This window comes from Alosa pseudoharengus, unplaced genomic scaffold (assembly GCF_046254945.1).
Source record: "Alosa pseudoharengus isolate Yale_2024_CS ecotype anadromous, Long Island Sound unplaced genomic scaffold, YU_APseudo_1.1 YU_APseudo_1.1_scf_3, whole genome shotgun sequence".
In the NCBI taxonomy this organism is placed as follows: Eukaryota; Metazoa; Chordata; class Actinopteri; order Clupeiformes; family Clupeidae; genus Alosa; species Alosa pseudoharengus.
This window is the reverse complement of record NW_027468718.1, coordinates 9828083-9852562: the sequence shown is the minus strand read 5'-3', so window position 1 is coordinate 9852562 and position 24480 is coordinate 9828083. Positions and strand designations below refer to the sequence as shown.

Here is a 24480-nt window from a genome sequence, read left to right as displayed (position 1 = left end):
CTCCACACCACATTCATATGACTGAGCTGCTGTTAACATCACACTACACACACTCTCCACACCACATTCATATGACTGAGCTGCTGTTAACATCACACAACACACACTCTACACACTCTCCACACCACATTCATATGACTGAGCTGCTGTTTGTATCTAGTGTAACTGTATGAGTCTATAACTACAGCAGTGTAATAATTAACCCTGTGCTGCTGCCCCGTGCAAACAAATTGCAATATATGTACTAATATACTGAAACAGTTTATTCACCTGTAAGGTAGTTAGGTAGTTATGTCTCCAGAGCTAAACTCTTACCTACTTTTAACCTGAATGTCAAGATCAAAGTCTGTGAGTGGAGAGAGTCTGTGTGTACTCCACTGATCTGGAGTCAGTCTTCATGTCTCTGTCAGGTTCAGTTCACACCCACAACTGGAATTTTGAACTGAACTCCAGTGGGGTGGCAGTGAACAAGGAACTGGTCTGGCAACTTAGAATAACCAATCAGAATCCTTCTTTACCTTAGTCCCTCCCTGTCACTGGTTGCCACCAGAGCAGGAAGTGAAGTTGTGTGGCAGGTTGATTCTCTGTCCTATAGACACTCTCATGTGGGAAACAGGACACTTCAAACCCTCTTCATAACAATGTTTTGACCACTGAAGAAAACTCTTTGAAGCTGCAGGCTGAAAATCTTTTGAACTAAAGCGTTAAGCAGAGACGGGTCCGAGTTTATAATTGACACGTCTGCTCTGACTGCTGAAAGTGAAAGTGAAGCTGGTGAACCAGACTGAGGACAACAGAGAAGAGAGTTTACTGCAGAGACAAAATGGCTTCTAAACTGGAGGAGGATCTCACGTGTCCTGTGTGCTGTGACATCTACAAGGATCCTGTCTTTTTGCCCTGCACTCACAGTGTGTGTAAAGCCTGTCTGCAGCAGTTCTGGGAGAGCAAAGGACACAGAGAATGTCCCTACTGCAGGAGGAAGTGCTCAAGAGAAGAATATCCCCTTAACATGGCGTTAAGGAACTTGTGTGAGACCTTCTTACAGGAGAGAAGTCAGAAAGCTTCAGCAGGGTCTGAGGTGCTCTGCAGTCTGCACAGTGAGAAACTCAAGCTCTTCTGTCTGGAGGATAAGCAGCCTGTGTGTCTGGTGTGTCAGACGTCTAAGAAACATAAAAATCACACATTTAATCCCATAGATGAAGCAGCACAGGACCGTAAGGTAAGAATCTACTCTGGTAATACTGGTAGTGGGCTCTATAAACACACATCTTGATCTGGTCACCCATAAGTGAGACAGTCATGGCAGAAGGTATTGTAATGCCTTTAATGCACCAGTAGATGGCACTCTACACCCTGCTGTTTCAACTGATGAGTGTTGCGCAACATCCAGACCTCTGAGCTGAGATACTCTGATTCTCTTCTACACTCCCACTCTGTGTGTACAGCAGCAAACTCTCCTTAAACTTGCTCTAACAGAAAGTAGAAGTTGATATCACCACTGTTTGCAAGTCCCTTGCAGTTATTATAGACTATGAGATGTGGTGTAATTAGCCTATGCACTACAATTTTACACAATTTTCTTTATCCCTCCTGTTGTGTTCATTTTATGTTTACTAGTTTTGTGTTCCCGGTCAAAAATGACCACTTCATTATAACTTGTTCCATAGTAGCACACATATTATCATCTAATGTTGTGATAGACCTTTGCATCAACTTGTGTTCTATTGGATATTCTTCCATGGCCAGCAGGCCTCACTGACCTGAGCTCATGCAAGTCAGAAAGGGGAAGATTCTATTGGGGAAAGGTTCCAGTGGGGGCTGTCATAGAAGCAAAGAGGGGGAGTGAGGGTGTGTTTGTGTGTGTATTTTAATGTACAGAAGCATACAGTCCATCTGATCATAAGTTTGTGCCTAGATTCAATTTTATACACTGACCATTTTCTCACCCATTCATTTCTAATGGCTGGTCATTTTTGACCAGAAATACACATGGGTGTTCTAAAGTTAAATAAAACACTCAAATTGTTATAGAAATTATCAAAATCTGTTGTGTGTGTTCAGATGCCCTGTGTTAACAAAGTCAAGGAGCCTCAAGGTAGTCAGAATAAGTTAACAATATTTTTGAGAGAAAATAATTATAAATCGGTCACATTTGAAAACAAAAGGAGGGTTAAATCTTTGAAATATACATTTTCCCACATTAATTGTGCCTTATATACTGTATCTTAACATCTCTAATATATCCCTTAATGTGCAACACCCATATACCTTTTCTATATGTTGTGTTGCCCCCATGCCATCACCATATCAGTCCTGAATCTATGCATATATATATATCTACATATTCCCTCACACACTCCCTACACATGCAGCAACTTGGTTTCATAGTGCCAGTGTTGTAAGTGTACTGCAGTGTAGACTGAACATTGTGCTCATTCATTGTCAACAACTGCAGCCCTTACAGAAGAAACTGAAGACCTTTGAAAAAGTTAAACTCATCTGTGACCAAACAGCAACACATATTAAGGTGAGATCTGGATTATTTAATAAAGCAATTATATTTCTAATGTCATCATGTAAAAGCAAATCATTTCAAGAGTGATGATTGGATCAATAATTTTAGGTTTTTTGTTTATTTAGACTCAGGCTCAACACACAGAGCGGCAGATCAAGGAGGACTTTGAGAAGCTTCACCAGTTTCTACGAGATGAAGGAGAAGATTGAGAACATGACCAGAGAGATCTCATCTCTTTCAGACACAATCAGAGCCATAGAGGAGAAGATGGGATCTGATGACATCACATTCCTGCAGGTAGGAACCATCTGCCGTCTGTATAATGAAGTGTGTAAGATCTGGTTTAATGATAAATTACTCTGGCTGTAATATTTTATTAATATCCTATGAATGATTGTGATGGATGAAAAGATCAGATTCAGCCTGTCAGATATGAAGTTTATTTCTGGTGCATCAGTGTCCAACACAGAAGCTCAACAGTTCAACATCAGACATTCACATTCATACCACATCATGGGTTGTGGAATCAGTTGGTGTTATTTTGGAGAGAGAAACACTAAGATGAGAGAGCAGCAGAAGGCTGAATGAATATGGATCTGATCACATGATCAGTGATGACTTCAGAATGTCATTACAGTTTTTCACAATCGCTTAAACACTAAACTCCATTCTCTGGGCCAAATTCTCAGCTGCCTGAACACAGTTCTTGAAATGAAAATTTGGTATAAGGTAATCAGAAATAGTATAGAGCACAGATGTCATATGTTAAACATACCTACTCAAAAATGATCACACATTTCAAATGATGTGACACAACCAATATAAGCTAGTTCAGAATGTAAACAGGTTGCTGAACAGTGCAGGTTTATATCAACAATGGACAGAAACTATCAGTAAGGCCTTCACAGTACATTGTAGGATTTAGACTGCAATGTACTTCTCATTTACAGTACAGTGCCTGTCTTTTCCCGTATACAGTTTTTCCACAATTGCTAAAACACATTTTTGGAAACCTTCCACCCTTTTCTCAAAACTGTCAAGACAAACCCCCATTTTCAATACTTCATGTTTATTGGATTAACAGTAAATCTTCAGTCCACTGAATTCTGAAATCTTTTTGCTTTGTTTTGCTTTGTTTCATAGATGCAAAATACATTCACTGTATTGTAAACAACAGCAATGTCTCCTAGAGCTATATGAGCCCAGAACACTGTGATTTCCATTTTTTGATGCAGTGTCTAATGACTGCTCAGTAGTGTTTCATTTAGACTGTTTTGTGAGATGATACAAAGACAGTGTTTAGTTTTGAGCACAGGTACAACTGTTTTGAAGGGATTGTGCAGTTTTTGCAGAGGTTAGCAAATGTTTTGGGAATATATAGTTTCTCTGTCTGTTCTAAGGAAGAGGAGAAGGAGGATATCTTTGCAGTCAGTATCCTGTCAGCTGTCCAATGTTTAGTCAGCAACAAAACAATGGGGTGGTGATGGTCTGGGAACTTGGCCAATCAGAGGTCAGAAGGTCGTGGTTGTACCGAGTTGCTCCTCTGCAGTGGGGTATACTATGAAGCTCGATTAGTGAGTTAGGGAGGTATGTTGCGCTCAAAGCCAGGGTATGCTGTGACACAAAAGTGGCTCTGCTTTAGCATCGCTGTATCACCATGGTGTCTTATGCTGCCAACCAAACCTGGTCGGAACAGGTCATGTGCTAAGTTATAGCTCAAATCGTGTAAAACTACTGCCTACTGACCAATCAGTTATCTTGAAATTAAGTTATCTCACGCGTAGGAGTGGGAGCTCCGCCTCTCCAAACATTTTGGATCTCACAGGCGCTTTAACAGTGTTGTGCCTGCAAATACACCACTATGGACGTGCACACCATACAACATCTGATGACAATCGATGTATTTGATGTTGTAGGCTAGACAGTAAAAATTACTGCAGTGTACCTAGATTACGCTATCGCTCATAAATGTGGAAGTAATCATTCTTGAATATAGGCGGTCTGTGCGTCTACATGTTTCACGATTGGCCAACATCATCCCAACACCAAGAATGCACACAGATCTAAGCTGAAAGCTAGATTGACAAATATATCACATAACTGCTATCGTAGAATAATTTGTTAACACTTTATAATAACTACACACAATTCATCATTATTAAGCCTTTGTTACTTATTAGTTAATGGTTTGTTCATCATTAGTAATTTCTTGTTCATGCATAATTTGTCATCAGTAAAGCATTTGTTCACACAGTTATAAATGGTTTATTCATAGTAAATAAGTCTATCCAAAAACTATGTTTGTAAGTACATGATTTATACTTAATAAATAATGAAACAACCACTTATAAATGAAATCAGTTTCCCATTATAAACCAATTGCAAACTATTACAAAATGCTTTGTTCATCATTTGTAAAGCATTGCACCTATGTTAATTCTCATAAATACAGTATTTGTACAGACATGTGACGAGGCAAAGAATACTTGCTTTCTTGGCAGTTTATTACCAGCATTTACAGAGAACAATACACACAACTTGGAATGGGTCAGCTTATACCCAGTGGCTATACTACACAACCTGGGTGACATCCCGTAACATAAACCCTTTCATCCCGACAACACAACAGCCGGCTAGTTTACACACATACATAACAAGTCACTCACCGGTGATTAACGCATAACATTAGGGAGCTTACCCAGTATCTTAGCCGTACATTTCTCCCATAATGCACTGCATGAAGGTAAGCATAACAGTAACACATTTCCCTGTCAGCATGTCCGAGTCGCGCTGGTTTGTTCATAGTAAATAAGCCTACATCTAAAATATGTTTAGGAATTGTTAATACTTAAAATTATGCAATAATATTCTGTTGATGAAGTACTATTTCCATTATTTAACAGTTGTTACATACACATGCACTAATGATTAGTTAGGGTGAGGATACATATTTTATAAACGTGTGGGTGTATTGGTGGATTGGTAGCATTATAGACAATCTGTTGTCCTCCCTGGTTAATTTCCAAGTCTGTGTGCACTTTGGATAAAATCATCTGTTTAATAATCACTTTACTTGTTACTTTACAATCAAAAAATGAAAACCTTAAGCTTCACGTGGAGGAGGGGGGGCAGGATTGTACAGTTTCCAAAATACCTAATTATAACAATAATGGCTGTCATTTTCTTTCTATTCTTATTTCCCAGAGCTACAAGAGCACAGTGGAAAGGTGAGTGATCTGCCTCCTGTCTCTCTCTCTCTTCTCTGTGGTTCTGAACCCAAACCCACAGCAGCACTGACTCCTGAATGTTATTCCAGAGCCCAGTGCACACTGCAGGATCCAGAGAGGGTTTCAGGAGCTCTGATCAATGTGGCAAAGCACCTGGGCAACCTGAAGTTCAGAGTCTGGGAGAAGATGCAGGAGATTGTTCAGTACAGTGAGTAGCCTGCTGTTTCCACATAACCAAACACACATCAGCAATGTTAGGAATGAGGAGAGGATAGACTGCTACTGGAGTAGATGGTACAGTTACATTTGTCCAGGGGTTATTCTTCACACCTTCGTAAAAATGGTATTTTTGTATCAGTTAACACAAGCCATCACATTGATAAGCACACAGTGTGTCAACTACACACTGATGGTATAAATAAAAACACATCTGGCTTTTGCTTTCTCTTTGCACAAGGTAGGCTATGTCAGATTGAGGTAATACTTTTGTCATAGTTCTGTAAACATACAGGGATCCAAACATCAAGTATTGGTGTTTATTTACACACGCAGCCGTGGCCTACTGGTTAGCACTTCGGACCTGTAACCGGAGGGTTGCCGGTTCGAACCCCGATCAGTAGGCACGGCTGAAGTGCCCTTGAGCAAGGCACCTAACTCCTCACTGCTCCCCGAGCGCCGCTGTTGATGCAGGCAGCTCACTGTGCCGGGATTAGTGTGTGCTTCACCTCACTGTGTGTTCACTGTGTGCTGTGTGTGTTTCACTAATTCACGGATTGGGATAAATGCAGAGATCAAATTTCCCTCACAGTATCAAAAGATTATATATACTTATACTATACTTACACATCAAGTTGAAACACAAAATAGTAATTTCACTGAGACAAAAAAAAATCAGTCTCTATCGTGTCGTCTCCCTCTAGGGGTATTTTTTCTGCTGAATCCATTTTTGCTGTTTGCTAAGATACTTGTATGTGACAATGATAAGTGCATTATTTCTCATTGTAGTCATGAAAATATCTGTTTTATCCTTATATTTCAAATGGACAAACAGAATATCTAAAATGTGAGAGTCATGTTTGGAGTCAGGGTTAGGTCTGAGGTGTGGGTGGGTGTTTGCAGGAAGCCTGGGGCCCAGGGCAGCTCTACAGGGCAACACTAGGGTTAGGAGGGGAGCTGGGCCTATGCTGGAGTCAGTGTGAGGGTTAGGGTGGGGACAGTGGTGAGGGTGGGTGTCTGCATGCTGCCCAGGGCCTAGCAGAGCTCTACAGGGCAGCCCTGGGGTCAGAAGACAGCCTGGCCCTGTGCTGGAGTCAGTGTTATGCTTATGGTGTGGAGTCAGTGTTAGGCTGGGCCTATGCTGGAGTCAGTGTTATGCTGGGCCTATGCTGGAGTCAGTGTTATGCTGATGGTGTGGAGTCAGTGTTATGCTGGGCCTGTGCTGGAGTCAGTGTTATGCTGGGCCTATGCTGGAGTCAGTGTTATGCTGGGCCTATGCTGGAGTCAGTGTTAGGCTGGGGGTGAAGAGAGTGGTAAGGGTGGGTGTGTGCATGCTGCCCAGGGCCTAGCAGAGCTTTGTGTTGTTGTGATCATATTGGAGAATCTTATTTATATATCTGATAAGAGAGAGGTAGTGTGTGTGTTTCTCTGTGTGTGTGTGTGTGTGTGTGACCAGTGCTAGTATATCTCATCAGGGAGAGGTTGTGTGTGTGTGTGTTTGTGCTTGTGCTGTGTGTGTGTGTGTGTGTGTGTGAGAGAGAGACCAGTGTTAGTATATCTGATCAGAGAGAGGTAGTGTGTGTGTGTGTGTGTGTGTGTGTGTGTGTGACTAGTGCTAGTATATCTCATCAGGGAGAGGTAGTGTGTGTGTGTGTGTGTGTGTGTGCGTGTGTGTGTGTGTGTGTGTGTCTGTGTGTGTGTCTGTGTGTGTCTGTGTGTGTCTGTGTGTGCTTGTGCTCTGTGTGTGTGTGTGTGTATGTGTATGTGAGAGAGAGAGAGAGAGAGACCAGTGTTAGTATATCTGATCAGAGAGAGGTAGTGTGTGTGTGTGTGTGTGTGTGTGTGTGTGTGTGAGAGAGAGAGACCAGTGTAAGTATATCTGTTCAGAGAGAGGTAGTGTGAGTGTGTGTGTGTGTGTGTGTGTGATCAGTGCTAATATATGTGATCAGCGAGTGGTAGTGTGTGTGTGTGTGTGTGTGTGTGTGTGTGTGTGTGTGTGTGTGTGTGTGTGACCAGTGCTAATATATGTGATCAGAGAGTGGTAGTGTGTGTGTGTATGTGTGATCAGTGCTAGTATATGTGATCACATTGTGGTAGCGTGTTTGGGTGTCTGTGTGTGTGTGTCTGTGTGTGTGTGTGTGTGTGCGTGTGTGTGTGTGTGTGTGTGTGTGTTTGCGTAAGTAGTGTATGAGATGTCACTCCTCATCACTCCACTAACATCCCTCCTCTCTGTGATCAAAGTGTGTGTGTGATGTGATCAGAGTGCTAGTGTGTGTGTGTGTGTGTGTGTGATTGAAGAGTGTGGTAGATCAGGTGGAAAGACTGCAGCACTAGCCAACTGTGGAGACAGTGAAGACACACACACACACATGCATACTCTTTCACACACACACAACACACACACACACACTAACACACCACAAACACACACACACACACTAACACACCACAAACACACACACACACACACACTAGAACACCACACACGCGCGCACACACACACAGACACACACACACACACATACAACACACACACACACACACACACACACCAGAACACCACACACACACTAGAACACCACACGCGAACACATAAACACACACACAGACACACACACACACACACACACACACACACACACACACACACACATGTGTGTGTTCTTTCTCTCTGCAGCTCCTGTGACTCTGGATCCCAACACTGCACACCCACAACTCATCCTGTCTGAGGATCTGACCAGTGTGAGACGTGGTGATGAGTGGCAGCAGCTTCCTGATAACCCAGAGAGATTTGATGATTATACCAGTGTCCTGGGCTCTGAGGGATTTAACTCAGGGACTCACTGCTGGGATGTGGAGGTTGGAGAGAACACAGGGTGGGAGGTGGGTGTGATGACAGAGTCTCTCCAGAGGAAGGGATGCATATACTTCAGGGGTGGACGGTGGTTTATGGAGTATAATGATGCTGTATATGGAGCATGGGCTACTCCTCATGCCTCCACTCTCCTCACAGTGCAGCAGAAACTCCAGAGGATCAGAGTGCAGCTGGACTGGGACAGAGGAGAGCTGTCATTCTCCGACCCTGATAATAACACACACCAACACACTCTCACACAGACTTTCACTGAGAGAGTGTTTCCATACTTTTGGACTTCCAGAAACGTTCCTCTGAGGATATTACCAGTGAAGGCCTCAGTAAGAGTAGAGCAGCACAGTTTATAGAAGTTAAACTGTCTTATGACAGCAAAAACATGTGTTATTGTGTGTCAAAGAAATAATACTAATGTGGACATCAAAAGTTAAAGTTGTGCTAATGCTCACCTCCAACCTCACCTCATGTAACCTATCAGGTTCATCATAATACAATTTGATAGTGTGTGGTAGTGCATGTGGTCTGAGAGTTGTGTTGTGTGGTATGTGTGATCAGAGTGGTTGTGTGTGTGTGTGTGTGTGTGTGTGTGTGTGTGTGTGTATGTGTGTGTGTGTGTGTGTGTGTGTGTGTGTGTGTAATCCAACAATTGTGGCGTTGGACCAAAATTTGTTTTAAATGTGTGCCAACCAAATAAATCATTAACTATCCCAATTATGTGACTGTAATATAATTTCTAAATTGCTTAATTATTTTTCACTCATATGACCCCTCTATATTGCATCAAGTCATAGAATGTACATTATTACACTTGTTTAAAGTTTTAGAATACACTACTATTACACTATTTAGCACTATTGGCACACAGACTCCCCATGAACAGAATTAATCAACTTTACCACAAGCCTTCACACACTTTTGACATTTTCACTTAATATTCAATGCCACTGTATCCAACTGTGGAAATGTGAACGTCAATGTATGTCAGACCACAACTATCAAACATCCATAGTACAGATGCCTTTCAGAATATGGTCCAGCAACTGAAGGTAATTGCATGATAACAAACAGCTCCTCCTGGTGGCAGAATTTTATATGACAGTTGTCATGGAGAGCATTCCAATTTACATACTGAAATGTCACTTTGAATTAAAAAAAAATGTAAACTCTAAAACACTGTAATAAATGTAAATTCAAATGAATAATAATGTGTTCAATTATTGTTTTTAAATACTATACTGTATAATACATTATATGATTATATACATGTGGAGGTCAGTTCTGAATCTAAAATGTACTGCTATTATTGTGTTAGATGAGAGCTCTGAATTAAAGAATGTCATCTCATGTTCAATAACTGCTTAATGGTTTGTGTGTGTGTGTGTGTGTGTGTGTGTGTGTGTGTGTACCACAAAGCAACTTGCTTAGGGCACTGATATGGCCAGCAGCTCCATATGCTCCTCCTCATGCCCCCACTCTCCTCACAGTGCAGCAGAAACTCCAGAGGATCAGAGTGCAGCTGGACTGGGACAGAGGAGAGCTGTCATTCTCTGACCCTGATAATAACACACACCTACACACTCTCACACACACTTTCACTGAGAGAGTGTTTCCATACTTCTATACTCCCAGAAACGTTCCTCTGCAGATGTTACCAGTGAAGGCCTCAGTAAGAGTAGAGCAGCACAGTTAGAGCTGATACTGACTCTGAACCAGGGATGACATACTGAGAGGGAAACCTATAGGAGAGGAGACTAGGAAGAAACAAAGCCATTTCATATGAGACTTCGTCTTATTGTACTTCAAAGAAATAAATCTAAAGAGAATCATTCTTTGAAAGATACAAAGAACATGTTGTGGGAGAAAACTAAACTTCACTGTACCATACTAAAAATGAGAAATTATTAACTGTACTTTGCATGTTTTATTAAATTGATAAACCAACTAAATGGACTGTAATATTGAAGGTGCAGGTAGAAAAGGTTGCAGTGCAATAGTGCATAAATGTGCATGCTGGGTTTCCCCTTGATTGCCTGTGTTGTTGTGCTGCATACTGTATGTGTTCCATGTTCCAACTGTACTCTGCTCTGTGTCTTGCCTGAGCCCTGCTACTCCCTCATCAGTCCGTAAGTATCTTAACCCAGGTGTGTCAATCATTCTCTGTTAAATTACCTTGTCAACAGAGGCAGATAAAAGTGGTCATGGGCCCTAGTCTACATTTTCTGTGCCCCCCTCCCCTTCCCAAGATATGTTTTACTTTACTGAGGTACAATCACAATGTCCTTACAGAGCAACACTGAGCAAATGTTCACATAAGGCAACTTACTTACACAGCAGCCAATGAACCACTTAATACTCACAAAACATCCATGCATAAGACAACTTCCATACAGCAACAACCAACTTAAAACATAATTCATATGATATGCTAAACAGCAGCAGTTTACAATAATCAACAGCAAATACAGTAATGGCACAGCAGTTAATAGCCTAGGCTGGGGGTGTGTCTATGAGTGGGCTGGAAAGGGCATTACCCACCCAGAGATAAGTGTTTCTCATCCAGAGGAACCAACTGTCCACCCAACATATGAGAAATGACCATCTCTATGCCTTTAAAACTGACTTCATTTTCTCAGGGAAGAACAGCTCAGCTTCTCTTTCTCTCTCGCAAACACACACACACACACACGCACACGCACACGCACACACACACACACACACACACACACACACACACATTCACACAGAGTTTTATTTGTTGACTGGTTTGTCTGGTTGTGCTCACGGACAACTCGGACAACACGGACAACAAGCTAAGTAAAATTGATTATTTTTTCATTTTGTATTGTACAAGTTAGGGTCAGGGTTAGAGTTAGGGTTAGGGCTCATGTGTCCTGACAGTGTTGTGTGTTCATGACAGTGTCATGTCACTCTTATGTAGACACCTTCAAGTAAATTGATACCAATAATGATTGTAAATTAACCAGGTAAGCCAGATCACCTAATTGATAACTTGATAACCTAACTGGATTCAGTTTAGTTATCCCCTTAATGTATGAGTTTGTTACCAGATAGTATTGATGATGGTAATGTGAATTTTCTCCTAGAAAACTGTTCAGTTCATGCTGTGTTTTGGCTTCTGCTGTGTGTCCACTAGGGGGGGCACTGCACCCATGTAATGTAAACAGGCCACAATATTATTTGGGGCATATTCTGGGAAAGATAATAGTGAGACCACTGGTTTTGGTCTAGAGGTGAACAAAATAGCAACAGAAAATGTATTTTCTATTAAAATGGCGTATTTGTGTGAAAGATGGAAAGTATATACATCAGGAAATGTGCAGATATCCTGTTTAATCTGGCAGGAATAATCAAAAAGACAACCCGCAGTAACATAATTTAACCATATGCTCTAGGATAATTGTATTGTATGTGTTATAGGAACAGTGGGAAAATATAGATATGAATTCTATATATATATGGAAAATATCACTTACAGCAGGTTATGAACGACGGAGACTAGGGGCTCTATTTTGGCGATCAGAAACGGATGGTCAGAGGCGTAAAGTTAAAGGCGTGACCAGTCCACATTGGCTAATTCAATGGTGCGATTATGTGGTCAAACGTCGGGCACTTGGCGCAAAATGGTTGTTCTTTCTTAATCAGTAATGGGAGTGTTTTGGCGTCTTCAGCTGTGCTTTATGTGCCTTTAGCTATAGACCAGGTTTTTCTTTATCAGTGGCGTAATGATTTTTAGAGGGTGTAAGATAGGGATTTTTGGTTCATGCGCCAGACCACACCTTATGTTGCTAATTACCATACCCTTGGGTGCAGGGTTTAATAGGAGAGAAGCGCATGGTGAAAATCAACACATTATTGAGTGTAAGATAAGAATAAGCTTTGCGTCAAGATTTGCGCCACTTTGTGCTGGTTGCATGATATGGGCCTAGGATGGACTAAATTAGGATTGATGCCATATCAGCAGCTGTGGCTATTTCATGGCAATACTGATTCATAGGTGATGGGGTAAGGGGGAAAATGTCAGGGGAATTTACAGCTGATCGTCATCTCACTCAAGGTGGAGTTCTAGAGTAGAAAATGATCTTCAGAAATTACTTTCAAATGGTGCTCATTCTCTCACACACTAACACATGTACACACACACAGACCTTCACATAGTATTTTAATGTTACATGTTAAACGCTTTCATATTCAAAATGTTTATTAAAAGAGAATTCTGGTGTTTTTTTTTACAAAGATCTCTGTGTCTCGAGGTCGCAGTGTGACAGTCACACCAAATACAGTATGGAAATATGAAATACAAAATAAAAGACAGAGAATAGGCTTTACAGTATAACGTTTGTCAAGTACACAGTGTAAAACTGAAACATGAAATAAACTAATCACCTTGGTGTATGGAATTATGAAGCCATAAAAGAAATCAAATTTCTTATAAAATAACCTGATGACAACACAGGGCAACTCCTAGTAGACAAATGTGAACTGCATTTAGAGTGGGAACTGAAGATTTAATTAATGTTTAATAAGCTGCATGTGTGGAGATCATGGCATTCAAATAAATTGCTAAAGCATACAGGCTAAGTAACAATACATATGGCTGTGTAGTTGTTTTGACCTTTGCTGAAACATATCCAATTCCGTTAGCCTCAATGTCAAAGGTGAGCTCAATCTCGGGGACACCGTGTGTGGCCGGGGGAATCCCTGTTAGCACAAACATGTCCAGCAGGTTGTTGTCCTTGGTCTTGGCACTTTCTCCTTCATACACCTGGATCAGGACCTCAGACTTGTTGTCTGAGTAGGTGGTGAAGGTCTTGGTCCGTTTGAATGGCAAATGGGTGCTGCGGGTGATGAGGGTGGTCATAACTCCTCCAGCCATCTTAATGGCCAAGGAACATGGGAGCACATCCACCAGCACTATGTCCTGGATGTTCTTAGACGTGTCTCCACTGACAATGGCAGCCTGCACTAGAGCGCCGTAGGCCACTGCCTCGTCAGGATTGATGCTCCTGACCAATGGCAGCCTGCACTGCAGCGCCGTAGGCCACTGCCTCGTCAGGATTGATGCTCCTGACCAATGGCAGCCTGCACTGCAGCGCCGTAGGCCACTGCCTCGTCAGGATTGATGCTCCTGACCAATGGCAGCCTGCACTGCAGCGCCGTAGGCCACTGCCTCGTCAGGATTGATGCTCCTGACCAATGGCAGCCTGCACTGCAGCGCCGTAGGCCACTGCCTCGTCAGGATTGATGCTCCTGACCAATGGCAGCCTGCACTGCAGCGCCGTAGGCCACTGCCTCGTCAGGATTGATGCTCCTGACCAGGTCCTTTCCACTGAAGAAATCCTGCAGCAGCTTCTGGATTTGAGGGATTCTGGAGGAACCTCCCACCAAGACGATGTCATGGATCTGTGACTTGTCCAACTTGGCATCTCTCAGGGCTTTTTCTACAGGATCAAGTGTTCTCCTGAACAGGTCAGCGGTCATCTCCTCAAATCGATCTCTGGTGATGGAGGTGTAGAAATCAATGCCTTCATAAAGACAGTCGATTTCAATTCTGGCGTGGGAGCTGGTGGACAGCGTTCTCTTGGTCATCTCACATGCTGTGCGCAGCCTTATCAGTGCCCTCTTGTTCTGGCTGAGGTCTTTCTGAAATTTCCTCCCACACTCTCTCACGAAGTGATCCACCATGCGATTATCAAAGTCAGCCCCACCCAGGTGAGCGTCTCCAGCTGTGCCTATTACTTGATAAAGACCATCTTTAATGGTAAGGATGGAGACATTACAAGTGCCAGCGCCCAGGTCAAAGATGAGGACGTTACATTCAGCAGTCTTGGGATTATTCAGCCCATAAGCAATGGCTGCAGCTGTGGACCCGCTGACGATCCTTGGCACGTTCAGTCCAGCCAGCAGCGCAGCGTCCCTGATGGCTTGGCGCTGGGCGTAGCTGTAGTGGGCAGGAACAGAGATGACGGCGTTGGCTACTTCCTGTCCCAGATAGGCCTCAGCAATCTCCTTCATCTTGGCCAGGATCATGGAGGAGATCTCTTCCAGGTAAAATGTTTTTGTCTCACCTCTGTACTTCACTTGAACTTTGGGCTTTCTTCCATCACAAATGACGTCAAATGGCCAATGTTTTCTACCAGACTGCACGTCAAACTTTCCTCCAATCAGATGCAGGGCATCAAAGATGGCGTTGTCGGGATTCCTGGTCACCTGACCTTTTGCAGCATCGCCAATCAGTCTCTCTGTGTCTGTGAAGGCCACATAGCTGGGGGTGGTTCTGTTGCCATGGTCGTTGGTGATGATCTCCACTTTTCCGCGTTGGAACACCCCCACACAGGAGTAGGTGGTACCCTGGTCAATACCAATGGAAATAGCTTTTGCTGATGACATCCTGCACACACATACACACAGAAAAAAACAGAGACAACTGTCATTATGAAGCTATTATGGACCACTATGCAGTATCTATGAAATCTGTTAAAGTGAGTGCCTGCCTGTCTGTGTATTGTGTGTACTTGTGACCTAATGTAATATATAATGAAGTGATTATAAAATATGATTTGTATATATGGTAGGCTATACAATAGATTGAAAATGCAATGGCAGTTTGGTGTCCTGGTCAGCTAAATCAAATAGTCCTGACTGAAAAAAAAAGATTACATCTGAATCATATCTAACATAATTTTACCTAATTTTGACACAAAATGTGTAAATGAGACAGCATTTGTGTATTTTTTGAGCAAAGCACAGTGCAAGCGTCATTTTGCCGTTTTGCTGCTTGGCCACTCCTGTGCGTGCCGCGGTGGACACTGAAGTCCCATGCGCCCCACTTCCATCAAACATTGCGACTACAGATGTGTCAATGAACGAACATAGGCGTAGTCTGGAGCTTGATCTAAAAATCAGTATCTTACACCCTCTGAAAAAAGCATTACTCCATTGACCAAGAAAAACCTGGGGCCTATTGCACAAAACTAGGATAAGGGATTAAGCCGGGATATCTTGGTTATCCTGGCTGAATTTATCTGTGATCCAGTTGCACAAAAGCGGGATAGGGGGCAGCAGGATATGTTATGGTATAAGTTACCATGGCGATTTATTCTTTGGAGCTAGCCTGCTCCAGACCAGGCTAAGTTCCAGGATCTATTTAATCTCATCCCTTATCTCAGTCAGCAGTCACCACAAACAGAAACCAATAACTAGATGTACCGCAGAGCGGTACAAAATATGACCGCTGCCCAGTCCAGCACATTTTTTCCACAAAAAGAAATCACGCTGAAAGGCCTATATGATTCTAACTGTCTCACTAAATTGCATTATCCACACTCAATTCTCACTGGTAACAAGTACCAAAACATGATTAGTTCATAGATTTCACATGTAAAATTAATTTTATACAACCCCACCTCCATCTTGCCTGTTCATAATTCTGAGAAATTCTTGATTGTTTGTGTTATGTTTATGTTATGTGTGTGTGTGTGTGTGTGTGTGTGTGAGTGTGTGTGTGTGTGTGTGCGTGTGCGTGTGCGTGCTTGTGTGTGTGCCTGCGTATGTGCCTGTGCATGCAAGTGTACATATGTCTACTGTGTGAGTATGTGTCATACATATGATTACTGTGAATGTGTGTGTGTGTGTGTATCTGTTTGTGCACATGTGTGCACATGAAATGGGTTAACATGACCCCTGGAGGCAAACATACGGAAACAAATGGTCATCCTAGGCCCTACAGTTCTCAAGATATTCACAGAGAACTGTGTCTGCCCTACCCTCCTTTCGGGGGGTCCAGTCCAGCGGGGGGGCTACAGATCAAAACGAAAAACGATGGTTCCATGCTATCCATGTGGGGTTACGTGCCCACCAAGTTTCGTGTACCCCGGTCTTTCAGTGTCCCGGGACTCATTGACGGAAATATGGGCATGCGAAAAAAAAAAAAAAAAAAAAATTCTGACTAAACCTATATGACCGCCGCTTCGCTGCGCGGCGGTCATAATTATTCCACTGCCCACTACACATTGTTATCACATATACCTAGACCCATTGTCATTAATTAAACGTTTGTGATCATTAATTAACTTTTACATACTCGCCATTCCCGACCTGTCATGCGACAATGTGACATCACGGGAGTGCCTAACCATTTCGCACGTGGTGGTCGCGGAACTAGTTGCAATATTCTCCTAAACAGAGGTGTTGCTGTTTGTTGCTGTTGTGAAAAGGCTATCGCTACCTACTTCACACCGTAGAAGAAGCAATGAAGCCGCTAGTTGCCATGGTAAATCAGTGAATCTGTGATCGGTGGCGGGGTCTATTTGAGGGAGCCGTGAGCGCGCACTTATCCAGGATAGGTTTCACCTGGCTTGATGAATCCGTGTCTGCTCATCCTGGCTTGGTCTTATTGCAACCAATTAAGCCTGTACGCTCTTGTTTTGGATTCATTGAGCGCAGCTCAGTAACTTATCCCGGATGTCTTAATTCTGCTTTTGTGCAACGGACCCCTGTTTGTCATTGCCTATGAGACCTGTGAAATTAGTTTCAGTTCAGTTTGCCTATGAGTTCAAATAATAGGCGAGTGCACAGTGCATGTAGGCCATACTCTGCTGGTCACACACAGGTTTTTATAAATCAAGTACTAGTGGAATTGTGCAAGCAGATTCCTTCAGATGCGCTGACTGTCAAAATACCGACGTGCTGTTTGATGTTGTGCTGCCAGCTCTTGACAGATGAGGGAATGACAGATGTCATTATCACTTGTTTAAAAACACACCTTTGGCTGATTAAGAACTTGGCTTTAAATGCCAGCTTTATGAACTGCATGTCTTGTGATTTGAGGGGGCTTCCTGTATATCACAGGCCTGCACCTATTAGAATATAGATTGGTACATTTTACAATATGTTTGTCATGTTAAGATGCTATCCCCTTTCATGATCCCTTCTCTGTAGTAAACAAATGTAAATGTAAAGAATAGGGCTGTCAAAATAACTGATTAATTTCGATTAATTAATTTGAGAAAAAATAACTGATTAAAAAAATTAGTGCAGATTAATCGATTCCGTATGACCTTTGACCCTGAGCCGTTCTAGTCAGTAAAAATTAGACTGTAAAATGAAGGAGAGAAGAAAACGTGCCTGCCTGGATCATTGATTGGAACATTTACTTTTAAAAAATGGCCTGATGGTGTTGATAAAAATAAAGTGTTAAAAATAAAGTCCTCTGCAATGTCTGCAGCAAGGAATTTGCATATCACCGGAGTTCATCAACTCTATAGTCGCACATCAATGCAAAGAAATAAGTGTTGACATTGAGGGGGGTGTGTTAATTTATTTTCATTGTGTCCCCTAGGTTATATCTGTGGCCTGAAATGCCTTGTATGTGAAAAAAAAACTTCTTCCCGAAGCACTTTTGAATTTATTTCATATCAAAGATTATTATGGCCATTATTTGAACAGTGAAAATAATAATAAAAGAGTTTTTGAACTTTAATGTCACTAATGCTGATTATTCAATGATCCATTTGAATTTAAATATTTAAAATACTTTAACAGCAAAAATTATATATGCGATTAATTTAGATTAATTAATCACAGAGTATGTAATTAATTAGATTAATTTTTTTAATCGATTGACAGCCCTAGTAAAGAAATGTAAATCTTTTCAACAGTTTTATCTGTTTCTTTCTCCTTTTAGTCAATATTGATTATTTTTTATAAAATGTACCAAAATGATGAGAAAAGATTAGAAAAACATATAAAAGACAAGAGATGTGTTCCCAAGTCATCTTCCAGGGTTCTGATACATTTGAGTGACTGTATTATGACAATGTGACATAACAACACATCTTGATGTACACATAAGCAGTGTACTGTACATCTTCCAGTCAGTCATGCCATGTTTTATATACAACAAACTGGACAGGCTGCTGAATCGGCCAAAGCGTGATACTCCTCTCTCTGCCCGCTGTCCTCAAACAGACAGGCCGGCCTTATTATGACCGCCGCGCAGCGAAGCGGCGGTCATATAGGTTTAGTCAGATTTTTTTTAGTTCAGATTTCTTTTTTTTTCGCATGCCCAAATTTCCGTCAATGATTCCCGGGACACTGAAAGACCGGGGTACATGAAACTTGGTGGGCATGTAACCCCACATGGATAGCATGGAACCATCGTTTTTCGTTTTGATCTGTAGCCCCCCCGCTGGACTGGACCCCCCGAAAGGAGGGTAGGGCAGACACAGTTTTCTGTGAATATCTCGAGAACCGTAGGGTTTAGGAGGACCATTTTTTTTTGTATGTTGATCTCAAGGGGCCATGTTAACCCATTCCATAACCACTCATTTCATGTATAGCACCACCTAGTTAAAAATTAAAAAGCAAAAAATTAGGTGTTTTCATCACAATATCTCTGGCTGACAAGGTCAAAACTGCACGAAATTAAAAGTGTAGGATCATTATGACACCCTCCGAATGCATGCCAAGTTTTGTGTACTTTCGTTCATGGGGGGCCTTACAATAAAATAATTTATGTGTACATTTAGTGACGTACACCAACAAGGATTCCCGGGACACTGAAAGACCGGGGTACACAAAACTTGGTGGGCATGTACCCCCACATGGATAGCATGGAACCGTCATTTTTGGTTTTGATCTGTAGCCCCCTCGCTGGACTGGACCCCCCGAAAGGAGGGTAGGGCAGACACAGTTCTCTGTGAATATCTTGGGAACTGTAGGGCCTAGGATGACCATTTTTTTCCGTATGTTTGCCTCCAGGGGTCATGTTAACCCATTTCATGTGCACACATGTGCACAAACAGATACACACACACACACACACACACATACATTCACAGTAATCATACGTATGACACATACTCACACAGTAGACATATGTACGCTTGCATGCACAGGCACATACGCAGGCACACACACACACACACCCACACACACACACACATACACACTCACACACACACACATAACATAAACATAACACAAACAATCAAGAATTTCTCAGAATTATGAACAGGCAAGATGGAGGTGGGGTAGTATAAAATTCATTTTACATGTGAAATCTATGAACTAATCATGTTTTGGTACTTGTTGTCTAGCAGATACCAGTGAGAATTGAGTGTGGATAATGCAATTTAGTGAGACAGTTAGAATCATATAGGCCTTTCAGCGTGATTTCTTTTTGTGGAAAAAATGTGCTGGACTGGGCGGCGGTCATATTTTGTACCGCTCTGCGGTACATCTAGTTTTCAACACTTTATTTTTTATCAACACCATCAGGCCGTTTTTTAAAAGTAAATGTTGCAATCAATGATCCAGGCAGCATGTTTTCTCTCTCTAGTCAGTCTAAATTTTACTGACTAGAACGGCTCGGGGTCAAAGGTCATACGGAATCGATTAATCTGCACTAATTTTTTTAATCAGTTATTTTTTCTCAAATTAATTAATCGAAATTAAGCAGTTATTTTGACAGCCCTACTAAATACACTTTGATGAACACCATCTTGATTTTTCTGAAGATGAAGTTCATGTCTTCACACACCACATATGACTGGTTACTCAAAAATGAAGATATAATGGGCAATGCTTACTCAAAAACATTTATTCAAATACAATTAAAACCTTACTGTTGACTAAGACAACTCAAAAGTTCCTTCTTTAGCTAACAACATTTTTTTCACCAAATTTTAAGTACAACACCGACAATATGAGTTAGTAGAACTGTTCGCGTTTACAGTGCATTCTGCTCACAGCACTGACACATTTACTAATGCTGGTTTGCACTGGAATGCACTGCTGATAATGCGGCTCTTACTGTGCTCCCCTAAGAGACTCTAACCTGAATTGGTTTCCATCCTACTGTATCTCTTCAATGTCTCCATTGGAGGTCTAGTTTTTTCTTTATCTATTTATTTATTGATCTTTGTAGAAGATAAGAAAACAAAAACAAAAATGTTTTGTTTGCAATGTGCAAAACATTTCTTATGAAGGTGCGGCATGTCCAATAGGAAAGCAATGAAATCTGACCTGTTTTTCCTAAACAGCCCTTAAAAAAGACAGAGAAAATACATTTTTGAGACAAGACATTTCCTTTAAGGTGCTCCGTTTCTACATCAGTTGGCTTTGTTGTTACTAAACCACCGTGGTACACCTGTGTCTAGAAAAGTGGCGTTGTTTGGCCAAACATAGCAAGTTCCGTCATTCAAACCACTGTCCACTGTTAATGACATCAGGCTTTAAATTGATGGTAAAAATTAGTCCTGCACATTTAAATCATGGTTTGGAGTGTACCTCAGTTTTGAACTCACGGTACGGTTCATTTTCGGTACAGTAACCCTGTAGGTACTCCTAATCTAAAATTCACTGGCAATATTACTGATGCACAATGGGAATAGTAGGCTATTTTGAAAAGGTATCAAATGGCGTTTTGGCGTTAACTGACATAGGAATAGGGTCCACCACGTAATCTGTTTTTGAGAGACTTCAAATTTGGAACACAGCCCGCAAGCAAAAAAGCCTATTGTTAATTACTGTTTAAGACTGCATTTGATACATTAAGTACACAACCATACCTATAACATCCTGTACCTAAACAGTTTCATACGAATATGTGTACCTTTTCACTCCTATTACTGAACTTTCCACCCATGTTTTCTATTGAGCGTTCTCAGTTGTAGACCTGCTTATGTTATTTTATAGGCTTAGCATGTCACAGATGGGCTACAAAGTCAATAGTAATTTAAGAATTGGGCCACAGCAATTTTCAATAAAGGTATAATGATGGTCTATAGGATATATACAATATTAGGCTAATTCTGTTTGACCCCAATAACCTTTTTTAAAAAAAAACATGCTATCAGAACACTCTAGTAGATTAGTCTAGTTAAATAGGCTATTCCCACTAAAGAGAGTTCTGCATATAATTTGTAACTTTAAGGAACCAATGAAACATTTTGTTTACTCTTTCATCCCGCAAAATCACAAAGATTGTCAGTCCGAATATGTTGCTACTTTGAGAAATTGCTGTTCCTTTCCTTTGGACGACATATATTCCCTGATACCCGGGGGGCAAAGGGATTTTTATGTACAAATGGTACAAATGTGGAGTCTGTACCTATTGCGGTTATGGCTGTAGAAACGGTTCTGCTGCGTAAAAATGTGGGCATGCTAAGTGCCCCTTTACCTGGAAATCTGGGTTTGGCAAAACAGCTGCTGGAGTATGAGGAAGTAGAAAACAATCAATCAACAAGCCAAAACAATAAAATGTCATGTCTTTATTAATTCACATACAAATTACAGTACCACACTACAATTACACATAGCATAAACATCTACAGAGTATTTAAGATATTAAAGCTTGTTAATCATCATTGTTTCCACATCCTTAGGAAGTCTGAGCTGAGCGACTGTATTTCTGGTGCTAGCCACAGATCCCAGATAAGAAAAATAAAGACATTCAGACCTTTGTGATACTTTCAGACTAAAACATAAACATGAGTGCGTGACATGACCTGACATCTCATGGAATACATCCACATTTGGGGGCTTTATCAGTTTGCCAGTGTGTGAATATCTGGAGAATGTCCGGAGAATACACAATCTAGGTTTTAAAGTTGCATTTATTTATTACTTCTGGCATTCTAACTCATTTAATTATTCAGTCATACATTTTATTAGCCTAAAAATCTAGACACGCCTGTGGGATAATTTTTACTTTTCTCATTGTTTAGTATACCTTATATACATGTAGTGAAATCGTATTGCCATCTCCTTACTCTGACCCTTGTGTTTTTTGCAACTCCTAGGTTAAAATGTTTAGTTAACTTAACCCTTGTGTCAGCGAATTGTGGGTAACCCCAGGATGCGGGGTCATGAACATTTCTTATCTTTGTCAAAACACCAGATGGTTAAGTGGGGATGTAAACATTTCTTATCTCTGTTAAAATACCAGAAGGTTAAGTGATTAATGGAGGGTGACAACTTGTGAGTTTCCATGGGTGTGGGGTAAGGTATAAGAATTGGCTTCACCCACAGATGTGTGGGCTTGTTACTTTAACATTTCATGTGTGTAACATGCTCCCGGCGTCGTGAATAAAGCTGCAGTCTCACACCAGTTGTCTTGGATTAATTTTGACCACACGCCCCTAGCGATTACATTTGCTGCCAGGGCAAGTCTAGCAACTCTCCGTTGGCTTGTGAGCTCCAGAAATCGAAACTCAATCAGGCCAATGAAATCGTGTATAGAGTCGTTAGGTGGGCTTAACATAATGATTGATGGCAGAGTTGCAACGGTTTGGCTTGAATTCCCTGCTACTTGAAAACAAATAAGATGGATGTTGCTGTTGGCGAACAGTGTGACATGAGTTAAGCTTTTATTAAGTTGGCAAACGTTTGAACTAGCCAACTAGCTCCGCTGGTGGGAAACGCATGGGACTCATAGCGCTGCCGATGTCCTATTGCGTGCAGAGGGAATTTGAAAGACAACTGATTATCCCGCCCCTCGGACTGAGCACTGCGAACGGTGAGTGCCCAGACCCTACATTTTAATGTGGGTCTGGCTCGTCAGGCTAACATTTTATTTCAAAATAAGTGCAAATTAAAATGCAATTCTCAGTGACAGCTCCAATTGTCTAAGTGATTATACCAAAGCTATCAAGTTGCTGCTCTGTTAATCAGGGACGTGCACAGGGGGGTTGCTCAGGTTGCCCGGGCAACTGCCCATATGCCCTTCTTGGCTCATGTTGCCCTTCCAATGGGGAAAATAAAAAAATAAATCGTACAATGGATGCAGAATTTCACGTAGGCCTAGATAAAAAAAATCGCAAAGCCTCATTCACTTCCATTCGGGCACCGAAAGTGAAAGTCAGTAGGGGAAGGGCAAACTCTGTTTACGTGGCTGCAGCGACCGGCACCTGAGCTGAGCCTGCATAAGCGGCCCTGGAAGGAGATTGTCGCGGTTGTCGTACAGTATGAGACGACTCAACGTTGTCGGAAAAGGTGAGTTTGTGATGTATAACAAACGAACGATCATCGTCATCAAGTTTTATGAAATTAATTAAAATCTTCATAAATCCAGGCTGAGTTTGCCACGTTTAGCCTAAATAATCAGACAGATAGCTTGCAGAGAAGTTATCACATAGATAGGCTACCCTTTTTTCAGGTCAGAGCAACTGCCCCTCAAAATTCCTGTGCACGTCCCTGCTGTTAATCATAAGGGATAACGGCTGCCGAGCTGTCCTGATATAGGGAATTGATGGACAAAGCAGAGGCAAAGAACTCCATGCTGCAAAGCGGAGTCATGCATTTATAGCACACAAAGGAAGCATGCGGATTAGTTTAAAAAGAAGCTGACTCGTTCAGTTTGTTCTTTTTTTGGTCACTGACTGTGATAATGGTGAGTTGCTTGTTTACAGTTGATTTTTATTGTTGTGAAGCCTGGTTCCTTGTTATAATTATCATTTAAAAGAACATTGATATGGAATGTTGACAAACGTTTCTTTACCAAATACTTCACAGATGTCCATATAGAATTAATAGCCACTTGTCAGCTAATCAGAAAAGAGTAGGCTATTTCTTGTCTTCGGGGAATAAACTGGATAAAAGGAATCAAAGGTGGGTAGAGAAATCCAATA

At 41.5% G+C, this 24480-nt stretch overlaps 1 protein-coding gene and 1 pseudogene across 1 annotated transcript; one reads left to right on the top strand and one right to left on the bottom strand.

The window, feature by feature from the left end:
• The first annotated feature begins 547 nt into the window (after positions 1–547).
• Positions 548–9976, top strand: LOC143100160 (zinc-binding protein A33-like; annotated as a pseudogene).
• A 3391-nt stretch (positions 9977–13367) lies between these two features.
• On the bottom strand, positions 13368–15238 carry LOC143099817 (heat shock 70 kDa protein 1-like). The gene is made up of 2 exons (XM_076262736.1): positions 14104–15238; positions 13368–13915 (listed from the first exon to the last, which is right to left on the bottom strand). Exons 1-2 carry the CDS (start codon positions 15236–15238, stop codon positions 13368–13370), a joined length of 1683 nt encoding a protein of 560 aa, XP_076118851.1.
• Positions 15239–24480: the final 9242 nt, after the last annotated feature.

What these genes read in the sequence shown, in the direction of transcription:
- LOC143099817 (XM_076262736.1), bottom strand. Translation starts at nt 15,238, where the DNA reads ATGTCATCAGCAAAAGCTATTTCCATTGGTATTGACCAGGGTACCACC. An exon ending in TGCAGTGCAGGCTGCCATTG is followed by an intron (nt 13,916 to 14,103) that starts GTCAGGAGCATC and finishes GCCATTGGTCAG; the next exon opens with GAGCATCAATCCTGACGAGG.